This window comes from Rhineura floridana, chromosome 8 (genome assembly GCF_030035675.1).
Source record: "Rhineura floridana isolate rRhiFlo1 chromosome 8, rRhiFlo1.hap2, whole genome shotgun sequence".
Lineage (NCBI taxonomy): Eukaryota > Metazoa > Chordata > Lepidosauria > Squamata > Rhineuridae > Rhineura > Rhineura floridana.
The window spans coordinates 15463710-15476785 of NC_084487.1; the positions used below are offsets into that span (position 1 = coordinate 15463710).

Sequence of the window (13076 nt, forward strand, 5' to 3'; positions counted from 1 at the left end):
TATTTATTATTTGAAATGTATTAACATATTTATATCTTTCAAAAGATGGCTCACAATATTAAAATGAGGTGCAACAATTAAAAACATGCAAAGAAAAGTTCACACTTTGCTGCAAAGTGAAAACTGACAGTCAAATTTGGATAAGAGAAATCCAGTTCCAGGTACTCAAATGTTAACAGTTTAACATCTCATCTCTTCTCAGCAGATTTCCAGTTGAGTATGAATTAATTTTAATTCTCATTAATGGCTAGAAGTGTAAATACAAAAGAGGTGGAGGAAAGTGGCATGTTTTGTTCTTTTTAAGACAAGGATGGAGAATCATTGGACCACAACTCCCATGATCCCTGACTATTGGCCATGCAGGCTGTGGCTGATGGGATTCGCAGTCCAGCAACACAGGATCCCCATCCCTATTTTAAGATTTTTTTTTCTCATTTCAGAATTTATAAATGGCTCAACATTCAGAAAATACCTGACTGGTGTATAGAAATAGCGTACCAACCAATAATACAGACCATAAAATAGCATTAAAGCATAGAACCAATAAGAATTAAAAACTGCAGAAATAATACAAAAAAGGCTTACCAGGAAGACAATGTTGGTGTTTTGGTACAGCGCTCGAGCAACACAGATTCGTTGCCGCTGACCTCCACTTAAGTTAATTCCCTAATGGGTAAAACAGACCATAAATTTCAGTCCCTTGAGTAAGCACCAGTGACTTCTGCATTGCCAAGTTCTTGAAAAACAGTGGGTTTTTATTAATATCCCCCCCAGCCAAAAAACCCCACACCTCCAAATTTATATAACAACGTGTTATGTTAAATATTAGGGCTGTGGGTAGCCAAAGTTAGACAGCGTCTGAGCTAAGACAGAAAATGTTTCTTAGAAATTAACTAAGGAATGAAACATTCTGAAATAATTTGTAAGCTATAAATACCCCTCTTTTATTAATATAGTTGAGGGGGCTTGCCAGTGATCTTATACCTCACTGTCTCATGAAGGCCCCGTCTGCACTATACATTTAAAGCAGTATCATACCACTTTTAACAGTCATGGTTTACCCCAAAGAATCTTGGGAACTGTAGTTTGTTAAGGATGCTAAGAGTTGTGTTATTCCCCTCACAAAGCTACAGTTCCAAGAGCTTCCTAGAAAGAAGTATTGACTGTTAAACCACTTTGGGAACTGTAGCTCTCTGAGAGGAACAGGGATCTCCTAACAGCTCTCCGCACTCTTAACAAGTTCCCAGGATTATGGTGCGACCACATTTGCAATACTGTGTACAGTTCTGGTCGCCTCACCTCAAAAAGGATATTGTAGAGTTGGAAAAGGTTCCAAAACAAGGGCAACCAAGATGATCAAGGGGATGGAACGACTCCCCTGTGAGGAAAGGTTGCAGCATTTGGGGCTTTTCCGTTTAGAGAAAAGGCGAGTAAGAGGTAACATGACAGAAGTTTATAAAATTATGCATGGCATGGATATAGAGACATTTCTCTCTCTCATAACACTAGAACTCATGGACATCCAATGAAGTTGGATGCTGGAAGATCCAAGACAGATAAAAGAAAATACTTCTTCACACAGCGCATAGTTAAGCTATGGAACTCACTCCCAGAGGAGGCAGTGATAGCCACCAACCTGGACAGCTTTAAAAGAGGATTAGACAAATTCATGGAGGATAAGGGTATTGAAGGTGACTAGCCATGATGGCTATGCTCTGTGTCCACAATCAGAGACAGTATGCTTCTGAACACCAGATGCTGGAAACCACAAGTGGGGAAAGAGCTCTTGTGCACAGGTCCTGCCTGCAGGCTTCCCATGGGCATCTGGTTGGCCACTGTGAGAAGAGGATGCTGAATGAAATGAGCCATTGGCCTGATTCTGCAGGCACTTCTTATATGCTTAGGATTCTTTGGGAGAAGCCATGACAGAGGCGGCTTCTAGATTGCTGACTCCTGATGGCCTTATTGCCATAGCAACACAAAGCCATAACCTGGGGGAGTCACATACTGTGTGGGAACTTAGAGTTGCAGCAGGTTATAGGGTAGAATGAGGGCAAGAAGCCACAAACCAGACAACAAAATAGTTGTGGGCTGGGCATTGAGGAAGCTTCTTTAGAAGACCAGCTTGAGCTGATGTCATTGCTAAAAACGGTTTCATAAATGGGTCCACTTAGACCATAACCGTGATTTCCTCCTCCTCAATTTACCCTTTCTCCGATCTCTGTCTGATCTCCAAATGGCAATAGATCAATGTCAGGCTGCAGAGAGCAGGCATCAGTCACAGCTCTGTATCTGTTGAAGGAAGACAAAAAAATGACACACGCACACCAAAAAGAGAAAAAGACTTGGCTTCTACCGGACAAGGCCAGTGGGAATGCAGGAAGCTGCCTTATACCAAGTCAGACCTTTGGGTCCATCTAGCTCTGCACTGACTGGCAGCAGCTCTCTGGGATTTCCGATTGGGTTCTCTCCCAGCTCTACCTGGAGATGCCGGAGATTTAACCTGAGTCCTTCTGCATGCAAAGCAGCTGCTTTACCACTGAGCTACAACCATTCCTCCCTTCAGCATTACATGAAGCTGTTGACCCTGTCAACTCCATTTTCCATGTTGCATATAAGTTTAGGAACATAGGAACCCACAAAACTGCCTTCAGACCATTGGCCCATCTCGCTCAGTCCTGTTTACATTGACTGGCAGTGACTGTCTGGGGCTTCAGATAAGAGTTTTTGCAAGTCCTCCCTGGAGATTTCAGGGATTGAACCTGGGACCTTCTGCAAGCAAAGCATGGGCTCTTCCACTGAACCATGGCCTGGTGAGGAAACGTTATGGTGTGAGCCTAAAAGCTTGTGGTTTGTAGGCACTGCCAATCAGCTGATCAATGATGCCTGCAAAGTCCTGTGCTTCTGAAACCGCAACAATCAGCTGATTGTTGGAGCTTGCAAAGCCCTATGCATCAAGCTTTGTAAGCCCTGGAAAACAGCTGATTTTGGGTTCTGCCTTCGCCCACATGGTTTGAGTTCAAACTGTGTGGGTGAAAATGGGTCACCTGATGTCATTGTGATGTCAAGTGATTGACAGGTGATTGACAGGTGATTGACAGGTGACTGCCCCCATACCTATCATATGTGGCCAGCAATGGGTGGGGGTGCAGACCAGGAACTGGCCTGCTGGCTGGATCCAGATTCCCACTCCTCACTTAGAGCATTTGAACATATTTGCAATGGGCCAAACTAGAGGTTCTCTCTGCAGATGCATGATCTCAACACAACAATTTATGAAATAACAGGGAATACTGGGCCAGAGGGGAATGTATGGGGGCTGGGGTTGGAGATGAGAAGTGTCATTTTAGTGGCACTGGGATGGGAAGAGTTCCTGGTGCATTTCACCCATTTTTTTCTAATGGTAGTCACTGTTTTCTTCCTAAAAATCCCCACTGGGAACCTTTATGGCTTGGCTGCATCCTCTCCTCTAGCCTTACCTGAGCATAGAGTAGGAAGCCTGCGACATTTGATCTTTAGAAGCATAGCAACATTATTCCGTACCTCTGCTTATTAAATGGGCTGCCAAAGGTAATGTTTTCCTCCACTGTAGCATTGAGGAGCCAGGGCTTTTGGGCTGCATAAGCCACAGAGTATCGGTTCCTGACGGAAGAGGTGAACACATTAAAAGCAGGCGGCAGGCGGCTTCTCCTGCACAGAGCTTATGGCGAATTGGCAGGAGACAAAGATGCACACAAGAGAAGAGCAGCTGTTATAACTAGAGGGAAAGGAGGGGAAGTTTTAAAGGAGAAGATTATGTTAGAGGAACACCCACTCTCTGCCTCAGCTTTCTCCTCCTGCAATAAACTCCAAGTCAAAAAGGTGCTATCACATGTGCCTTACTTGCACTAATCTTAAAGCTAATGGAGTTGCTGATATGCAGTGCAGAAGCAGGATTGCATCCCCCCACTTTTGACACTGGACATGCCTGTCCAATGGACATATGCCCAATCAGTGTGTTCTTTACATGTTGAACTCCAGGTGCAGAGACTCCATGGTCTATGCATAGATATCAGGTTCTGCAGAATTATGCACAGGTTGGAGCATGCACAGAAGGCAATTCAAAGTTAGAATTTTCAATGGCAATTTTCGGAACTCCAATCAATGGTGGTTACTTTATTTCTGTGTTGGCCCTAGCAGATCCCTAACCATGATGACTGCAAATGCCAGGGCTGATATAAAATGTATGCCTAAGCTAGCTTTCCTTCTTCTTTTCAAACATTAGTGCTGTGCCAAACATTTCTCCTGCAATTTTTTCCAACTGCTCTCCATCAGTTAATGAGAAAAGAGATTGCATTTGAAAATTATCAAAGGGGAGAGAAAATTTTGGTGACATTCTCATTAGTGGGGTGCAGGGTTTTTGATGGGCTTGCTTTACCTTTGAGGCAGACAAGGGTATTTGTAGTGTCCTTTTTTCATTCCACATCATCTCACCAGTGGCCTGCACTCTGCAGCCTTTGTGGGTGCCTGCACCGGCAGTGGCTGGGGTCCACTGGGATTGGTGGGGCAGAAGGCAGGGTGCCCAACAGTAGGTGGAGCCAGAGCCAATGACAGGAAGAGTCAGAGTCAAGTACACAAGAAACCAACTAATTCTCATTTTGTCCCCAATAGAGGTAGAAGCTTGCAACCACTGCCAACCCATGGACTGGTTGTAAGTAACAAGACAGGCAGGTGGGAGCTGGCTGAGGGCAGACTGAGGTTGGCCGGGCAGTGCCCCTTTCGCCCATTCATCCACTGGCCTGCACTTCTGTGAAAGCTCCAGGGAAGACATCATGAGGTAACTCCTCCCACGGGGCTTTTTCCGATCAGGAAATGTGGTCAGCCACAGAGGCTGCAGAAAGGCTGGAGAAATGCTTACTGGGAAAAAAAACACACACAGTACCCTTGACCACCTCCCAATGATAAGGTAAAGCTCAAAACCCTGCAGCAACCAAAATTCTAAAGAAATTCTTAACTGTCCTAAGAATGAGGTGGAGAAATGGACGCCTCTTTTGCAGAGGAAGAAAACGTTCGAGAAATTGGAAGACAGATTTCTGCACAGCGCTGTCCAACATACTGCAGCACGAGCATCTCTGAAAATAAATGCAGGACTTGGAGGAATGCATGTAGATGGATTGCAATTGGAGCTGAAATGAATGTGCTCTTTTCAAAATCCCCCCCCCCGGCACGTGTGGATGCCATATATTCTGCAGCTGCTCTCTGAATGTTCACATCCTCAGTGAATGTTCGCTATCTGACACTCTTGATATCAAGGACCTTGGAAAGCTCCTTGAAAGTTCAGACCAAACCCTGGAGAGGATTCCACTGCCCCACTGAGATGGAGCCACCAATGGCCCACTGTCTGACAATTGAAATGTCACAGATTGCACGACTGTTGACAAGTGGTGTTATAGCATAGTAGTTTTCCAACTTTCTACCTTCAGAGAGCAGTTTCCGTATAAAATTTCTGTCAAAGAATCCCTGCAGAAGGGACACAGATTTAGTTCATGAGTGACACGTTTGGGCCACGCCAGGGACGGCTGGGAGGGGTGGGGCAGGGTAGCATTGCCTACTTGGCTTCCCAATGCAGAAGTCGCTACCTGTAACTGAGAGGCAGAGGTGAGGTGGTGGAGAGGATGGAGTGGTGTGGGCTCAGCATCAGAAGCATTGGATTGGCTTTGTTGCTGCACCCGTGCCATGCCATCCTCCCCACTTCCTTGCCCTTCCCCCCTCAGTTACTGCCAGCAACTTCTATGTTGGGAAGCCAGGTAAGCAATGACCCCCTGTCCCACTGGGCACTACTTGGCCACACTGTGAACTGAGAATGTACCATACTTATTTATCGCTCTGAGCAGCAAACTCAAAAGGTTGAGTGCCGACAGATTAGAGCCAAAAGATGGCCAATGAGAAACAAGGGGGAAGCATTATGATACTCAGGAGGACTCCGAGATTTCTAGAAGCACCATATATATGAAAGGCACATTGGGCAAAATGTTAAAAAAAAAAAACAGCTCAAAGAAAGCTGAGCATGTTGAAACGGAAAACTAGGGGGAGGGGAGGATTGCCTAACTTGAATGGTTGATTGGAACAATGAACAGGAACACTTCCATTAGGAGGGAAAATACACTGCAACATTTTGTTGCAGGTCCCACTTGGAACATTAATATGTCACCCTTCTTTCAGGATAAAGCTGAAAGCTCTGCAAACAGGATTCCCAGACCCAGACTTTCTAAGCTTCAACAAAGTTGTGGCATCATGTGCTTTCAAACCCCCTATAACACATGTACAACCTTCCTTTTCAGGTACTGTGTGTATTGAAGAGGAAGATTAACCTTCTGAAGAACCTTATCTAACATTATTGATCTCACAGAGCAAGAGCAGCCAACATGGTGCTCTCCAAATGTTATTGTACTACAACTCCTTCTAGCCTTGGCCATCATGGCCCATGGTCAGAGACGATGGAAAGTCTAGTCCAGCACCATCTGTAGAGCATTACGTTAGCTACCCCCCATCACAGAGTAACCACTCAGAAGCTTCTAAGGAACCCAGGATGGTGCAAGTGATAGTTTGCAAAACTACTGGTATATCCTGTTTGATTGTGTTTAATGATGAGCATGCAATATTATTTAATATTTGATAGTATTTAATAGTTGACATGCAATGCTTTTTAAAAATCTGCCAGGATGCAACAATGGTTAGCATTTGACAGTTGACAACTTAAGTGATTTCGCATCCGAAGCCTGTCAAAATCAATACTGTCAAAAAATGCCATCAAGTCTAAAGCATTTGAATGTCATGGTTGAAATGTCACATTCAAAATGCAAATTTAGATTCTAATCCTGAATTTGACATTTTCTCATTCATAATGTACATAGCAAATGTGGAAAATTCATAGCATTTTAAAAATATTTGTAGACATTCATATATTTTTTTGAAGAGCTGGCCTGTTTCATCAAAATAGGCTCTCTGCAAGTTTCACGGATAGCTATCTACAACTTGATAAAAAGAGATGTGGGTGTTGAGAAATAATAAGTGTTGGTTAGAAGCATTTTATGTAAAGTTCCCATATCACAGGAATTTAGAAGACACAAAAAGTTAATGTAGTATGTTAATTTCCCTTATGCTATCAGATATCTGATAACACAGTGGTTCCCAGTTGCTGCCAAGTAAGCTATCAGTTAAAGCTGAAATGAAGTTTCATTTTAGTTCAGTGAATGTTTTGCGAGAGGGTGATAATATAAATGATATATTTCTATAAAATAAATCGAAATTTATGTGCATTTGATAGTGCAGTCCTATAACAGGTCTGCTCAGAAGCAAGTCCAATGGAATTCAAGGAACTTCCTTCCTGGTAAATGATATAGGATAGCTGCCCAATTCACTGAAACTTGGACTGAAACTAGAAGAATCCTGGATCTTTGGATTATATATCAGCAACGGAAATTGAGTTTCACTATTTAGGATTTGACTACTGAGGCACTGATGATTGCCATCTGAACTAGACTTGGCCATCAAAATTTGAGTTTTGCATCAAAATGTTAAGGCTGAAACTCAAATTCTAGAAAATACAGTTTAGCAAAATAATCCAAAACATTAGAATCTGTGGGCTAAAATCTATAGTTCATAGTAGAAATTCATTTCAGATCTGCTACTGGCTTTATGGCAAGTACATTTTCATTTATTCCCATCCCATCTCCTCCCACTGATTGACTACTACATTCCAGACCAACTCCGTTGGTTCCATTGACATGAAAACTTGATGAGCTGTTGCTTTTTTTTTTGCCCATTATCATTGTACGGCTTATTTTGTATTGATACCACCAAGACCATGCTAGGCCTCAGAACAACCCAGGTTCCATAGGGAACAAGAGGATCAATAATTAATAACTGATTAATAATTAATTTGAATTAATTAATCAATAATTAATTAATCAATAATTAAAAATCCTGGGAAGTGTAGTTTGTGAAGGGTGTTGAGAATTATTAGACCTCTATTCCCCTCATAGAACTACTATTCTCAGAGTTTTCTGGGGAAAGGGACTGACTGTTAACCTACTCTGACAATTGTAGCTGTGTTAGGGGAATAGAGCATCTCTTAACAACTCTCAGCATCCTTCACAAACTACACTTCCCAGGATTCTTTGGGGGAACCATGACTGTTTAAAGTGGAATAAACATATGGTGTGAACATGGCTCTAGACTACTACAGCAGCAACAAAAAGAAATAAAAACACCAAGTTTAATAATAAGTTAACTAATGCCTTCCCCGTGACATAGGAAAAACCTTTTCCCTTCCCTACCCAGATAATTTATTGATTGCATGCATATCTGGCTTTTCCCACCTTGAAGGGTGGTAAATAAAATGAATACATTCTTTCCATGATGGAGTGGGACATGCAGTTTCCAAAAGGTCTTTAACCCAGGCACCAACCAGAGTCTTAGCTGCAGCAAGTTTGATGTGCCATGTGCCTTCAGACCATGCCATGGAACATGTCACATATGATGTGGGTGCTTCATATAAACACATGATCTGTTCAATTCTTCTCCAAAATGAGAATTCACAAAATGTATGTTGCTATGGACCACTTACATCATATACAATAATGTTTATGTGAAGAAGGTTACGTGGGGAAGAGTGGTTCTGCTCTATCACATGAGGTCACTGTTTACTAGTGGGTCTTAGCTGTCTGTACTGGGTATTAAAATTCCTGGTGGCGCATATTTGGCAATTTACTTGATCAGGACATTAGGCAGATAAACCCATACCCCCCCCCCCAAAATGGGGAACCACTGTGTTGAAGAAGTCTACTAGTTATTATTCTCTAGCAAGGTATTGTAAATCAGGGTCAGGAAACAAGACGACAACTGTATAAAAGGTAGGGATTCAAGAAGAAGAAGATTCAAGAATAATACCTCCAATTTGCTTCAAAAGAAGACTCAGTTTCATTTACACTGCAAGTTACGGTAAACATTATTTTAGTAGTAGTTGGTGAAAAGATAACAGCAACAAGGCAAACAGATTTCACATACTTGTGAGATAAAAATAAAGCAAAATCCTGATAGTGAAGCACAGGGAGAAAGACATTTGCATTCTACTCCAGATAACTGAACATCACTCAACTGCAGCTATATAAGATACTGATGGAAATTCTGATCAAGTTTGTACAGTTTCCATTTTGGAGCCACCACCAGCTCCTCATACAATTCAACATGCCATATACTGGCTTTTATATTCCCCCCCCCTCGTGCATGTGTGTAACATCCTATGAGATTTGAGATTTTTGAACCTCCATGAGGCGTCATAAAAAGTCCTTCAGGATTCCATGCCCCGGGCCCATCTTTATGCAGATCTCAGAGGTGTCATTATTACAAGATCCCCACATCATTTGGGGGCTTCAGGTGTCCCAATGGGCAGATACCATCTTCTGACTAGGATCCTAAGACCTCCAACATCTTGGAAGATCTTGGGGTCTGGGTCAATATCCTTCATGATGGGCAAACCTCTCTCATCCTCTGAAGGTTGCTGTCACAGAGGATAGGGAGCTCCTTGTAAGGGTTACATGAGATAAACTCAGAGTGCTTCCAGACTGTCACTATTTTCAGGTAGGATTCAATCACATACCAGAAAATTCAGGTTGCACAGTTACAGTTGATTGGGAAGGTCTTGCACAGCAAACCCACTTCCCCAAAAGATCAGACTTTTTGCAATTAAGAAAGCGATGGGAAGATACACTGGAAAGTGTGGAATAACACTTGCAGATCCACACCACACATATAAATCACATCCAACTCATATTTAAAGTACATGACTTCCCCCAAAGGATCCTGACAACTGTGGTTTCCACCTCATGGAGCTACAACTTTCCAGCGCCATTAACTACAATTCCCATGATTCTTTGGGGGACATAATGTGCTTTCAATGTGCACTGGATATGCTTTAAATATATGGTGTGGACCTGTCCTTCCTTTGACATTATCTATCTTCCCTGCAAGCGATCAGAATGAATCCTCATTGCATAGCCATTGTTGTCTAATGCTTAATAAGCAGGAAGCAAACTAAGATTCTCTTCTGTTCTGTAATTCATTATTTCTGTGATTCTATAATGTTGATTATATAACTCCAACTGCCCTTTGGTTTATTTATGAACACAACTGAGTTTTGTTATGTCCAATTGTGATTTTAGTTATGTGAAGTTCTTATTTCAAAGCCCCACACCATAGTTTTGAACCCCTGTTGGGGGGAGGAAACTTATGCAAGATGAAGTCCCTCCCAACCTCTTATCCTCTCTGTTCCCCACAAGATTCTAAACTCCTTAAAGAATATGTAAACAGCATATACATGCAAATGACAATGGTGCTAAGTATGGCTTCACAGCTTAATATTAATGAGGGTCAATGCTTCACTGCAACAAGCAATGGCTTGGACAGCCTAAACTCACACCTGGAAACACACACGGAAGGGAGAAGCATCACTATTAATTAATTCACTGCAGCATAGATAAAAAAAATCATCTCAGGAACATGACATACATTTTTAGAAGAGAGGAAGAAGGTGCATCAGCTGAAGTAAAAGTTCCAAGTTGTAAAATATATATAAACACTAATTAATTCCTGCTTATCTTAGGTCAGGTTTTTACAGTGTTAACTAGTTGTGTAACTTGATGTCCCACGCTCAAATGTAGGAGTGAGTTTTCATCAGAAGGTGTGCAAAGAGGGAGTTTTCTCTTACAACAGAAGGCTCATCATTTCCCTGTTCAGCAGAATGGATTCCTAAATTTAAGTATTGGGTGGATCTAACAAGTCCCTGCAGACACAGGAGCACTGAAGCACACACAAAGCTGCTCACTCTGTTGAAGAAAGTGGAGCAGTCCTCTATGCAAGAATGCAGGCCATAACCCAGTAAGCCACTGGATGATAGAGCAGTCTCTTGAGAGCAGCAGTGCTGACCCTTCCTGATAGGACAGTCATGGGGTGGAAGCTGCTGCAGGGCAAGTCCTTCCTGCATTGCTCAGAAGTCTGAGATCATAGGGAAGAGGTCTGCAATGAGGCTTTTACTGATAGTGCTGCTCCCTCAAGAAACTAAGGCAGAGGTATCTTTTTTCCTTTTGAGGGCCACATTCCCTCACAGTAATCTGTCGGAAGGTGGGCGTCCTTGTCCTGGGTGGGACCAGAGTCAGTGATGAGTGGAGCCAGAGCCAAAAGTGGGTTGGGCCATCCTCCTCTTTTCACTGTCTTCCTACCACCCCTTTTGTTCTCTCCCATGCTCTCTGATAGCTCTTTTCCCTCTCTCTTTTTTTCCTGACCCCCCCTCTCTCCCCTTTTCTTTCCACTAGGGGAGTGGGGACAGATTGCTCTTGCCAAAAATCCCATTGATCACTTGCAGCTCCAATCAGCCCCCAGTCAGAGACGCTGGGGAAGTTGTAGCCTAGCAACATCTGGAAGGCGAAATGTTCCCCACCTGATATACCTAGTCTATGTCTGTCTATTTAGCCTGACATTGGCTCTCAAAGTTTTCAGGTACAGGTCTAGCCCTGCTCTCTGAGATCCCAATGACTGAATCTTCTGCATGTGAGACATGCACTGACCATGGTCCTTAGCAACCTTACTCACTTTCCACCTCCAAATTCTTGAAGTGACAGGCCATCAGGAGATTTAAAGATATCCTACACCCTGGAAATTCCCAGCTGTTTTCTTATCTCTGGCTGAGAGCCATCTGTAGGTAAGGATAAAAGTTACCTTCTGGCAAGGGTGAAATGTTACCTGTGCATAAAAAGCACAGAATGGAAAATATGATGCCAGGCTACATACTACAAACTTTTCATTAGCCTCTCCAGAGTTTTTGATACTCTCTTCTAGCCCATGCCTCTCCCTTGGCTTACCTTTATAAGATCAGTGGGCAAACTCAAACATGCAGAATTATGTAGTAAGGGAATAATGGTAGGAATTAGAGCCTTGATTATTATGCCAAGGGACTGAAACCATAAGGGCTGAATTTGGTAATACCTGTAAAATCCTTCTGAAAACACCTCTTTGTCAGACAGTCTGAAATTACCAGCAAAAACATTTGTTTGTGCCACAGATTGGGAAACATCAGGCTCTGATATATAATTGTATGCCCTCTTTGTATGATATTTCCTTTTTTACATATAGGATTCCTCAAAGCCTCAGCCTTCATTTGTGCAAAAAAAAAAAGTTTCTAGCATTCACAATCATAGAAATAACTGTGAAATGATGGCAAAATATTAAAATAGCTGGAAAGGAGAGAAGTTAAAAGTAGGAACAAACTGACTACATTTTCCAGCTCTTGCAATCTTTAAACCTATCTGTCAAATTTTTCCAGGGCTAACTCATAGATAAGTTCATTAACTAACTCCAGAAAAGCACCACAGTGATGAAAATGATATGGAAACATACCGGTTCCAATGAACTTTGCCTTCCAAACTTTGCATCTCACCAAGAATAGCAAGAAGGAGGGAAGATTTTCCACAGCCAACCTGACCTACAATCATTGTCATTTGGCCTACAAAACAACAGCAAAGCAAAATTAGACTCTTTGATCCATTCCTTCCTTTGATCCATTAAGAACAGAATAATGCTGGTTACTTTGATCATAACATGTATGAATGACGAACTCTTGCATATATGAATTAAATGATGAGAATATAATCATATAGATTGGCTACTGTTTAATTGATACATAGTTGCCAGCTAGCTATTTTTATTATTATTTATTAGATTTATTAGTCACTTGACACCCAAAGGTTCCCAAGCAACTTACACAATGTTAAAAAAAAGAAATAAAACACACTATAGAAACATAACAATAAACAATAGCAATACCACCCCCACAGAGCCACAGGAAGGTTTGGCAGCATATTAAAACAAAACATCATCTCAATCTATCAAATGCCTGGGAGAAAAGGTATGTCTCTACCTGGCACCGAAAAGGTGACAATGAAGGTGCCAGGCGGACCTCAATAGCTATTATTTATTTATTTATTACATTTTATACCCCGCTTTTCTTTCAACAAGGCAGGATATATGTGGGTCACAGGCGG

At 42.2% G+C, this 13076-nt stretch overlaps 1 protein-coding gene across 7 annotated transcripts in view; it reads right to left on the reverse strand.

The window, feature by feature from the left end:
* ABCC9 (ATP binding cassette subfamily C member 9) overlaps positions 1–13076 on the reverse strand; it is a 116328-nt gene that overhangs the window by 47494 nt on the left and 55758 nt on the right. For 4 of the 7 annotated variants that reach the window (XM_061638373.1, XM_061638374.1, XM_061638375.1 and 1 more), the window contains exons 17-21: positions 12433–12538; positions 8932–8970; positions 3544–3642; positions 2208–2292; positions 586–666 (exon numbers count right to left, since the gene is read on the reverse strand). In XM_061638373.1, coding sequence (XP_061494357.1) covers positions 586–666; positions 2208–2292; positions 3544–3642; positions 8932–8970; positions 12433–12538 — 410 coding nt within the window. The remainder of the gene's footprint in view (positions 1–585; positions 667–2207; positions 2293–3543; positions 3643–8931; positions 8971–12432; positions 12539–13076) is intronic. The other 3 variants (XM_061638377.1, XM_061638378.1, XM_061638380.1) reach the window with 1 other exon arrangement.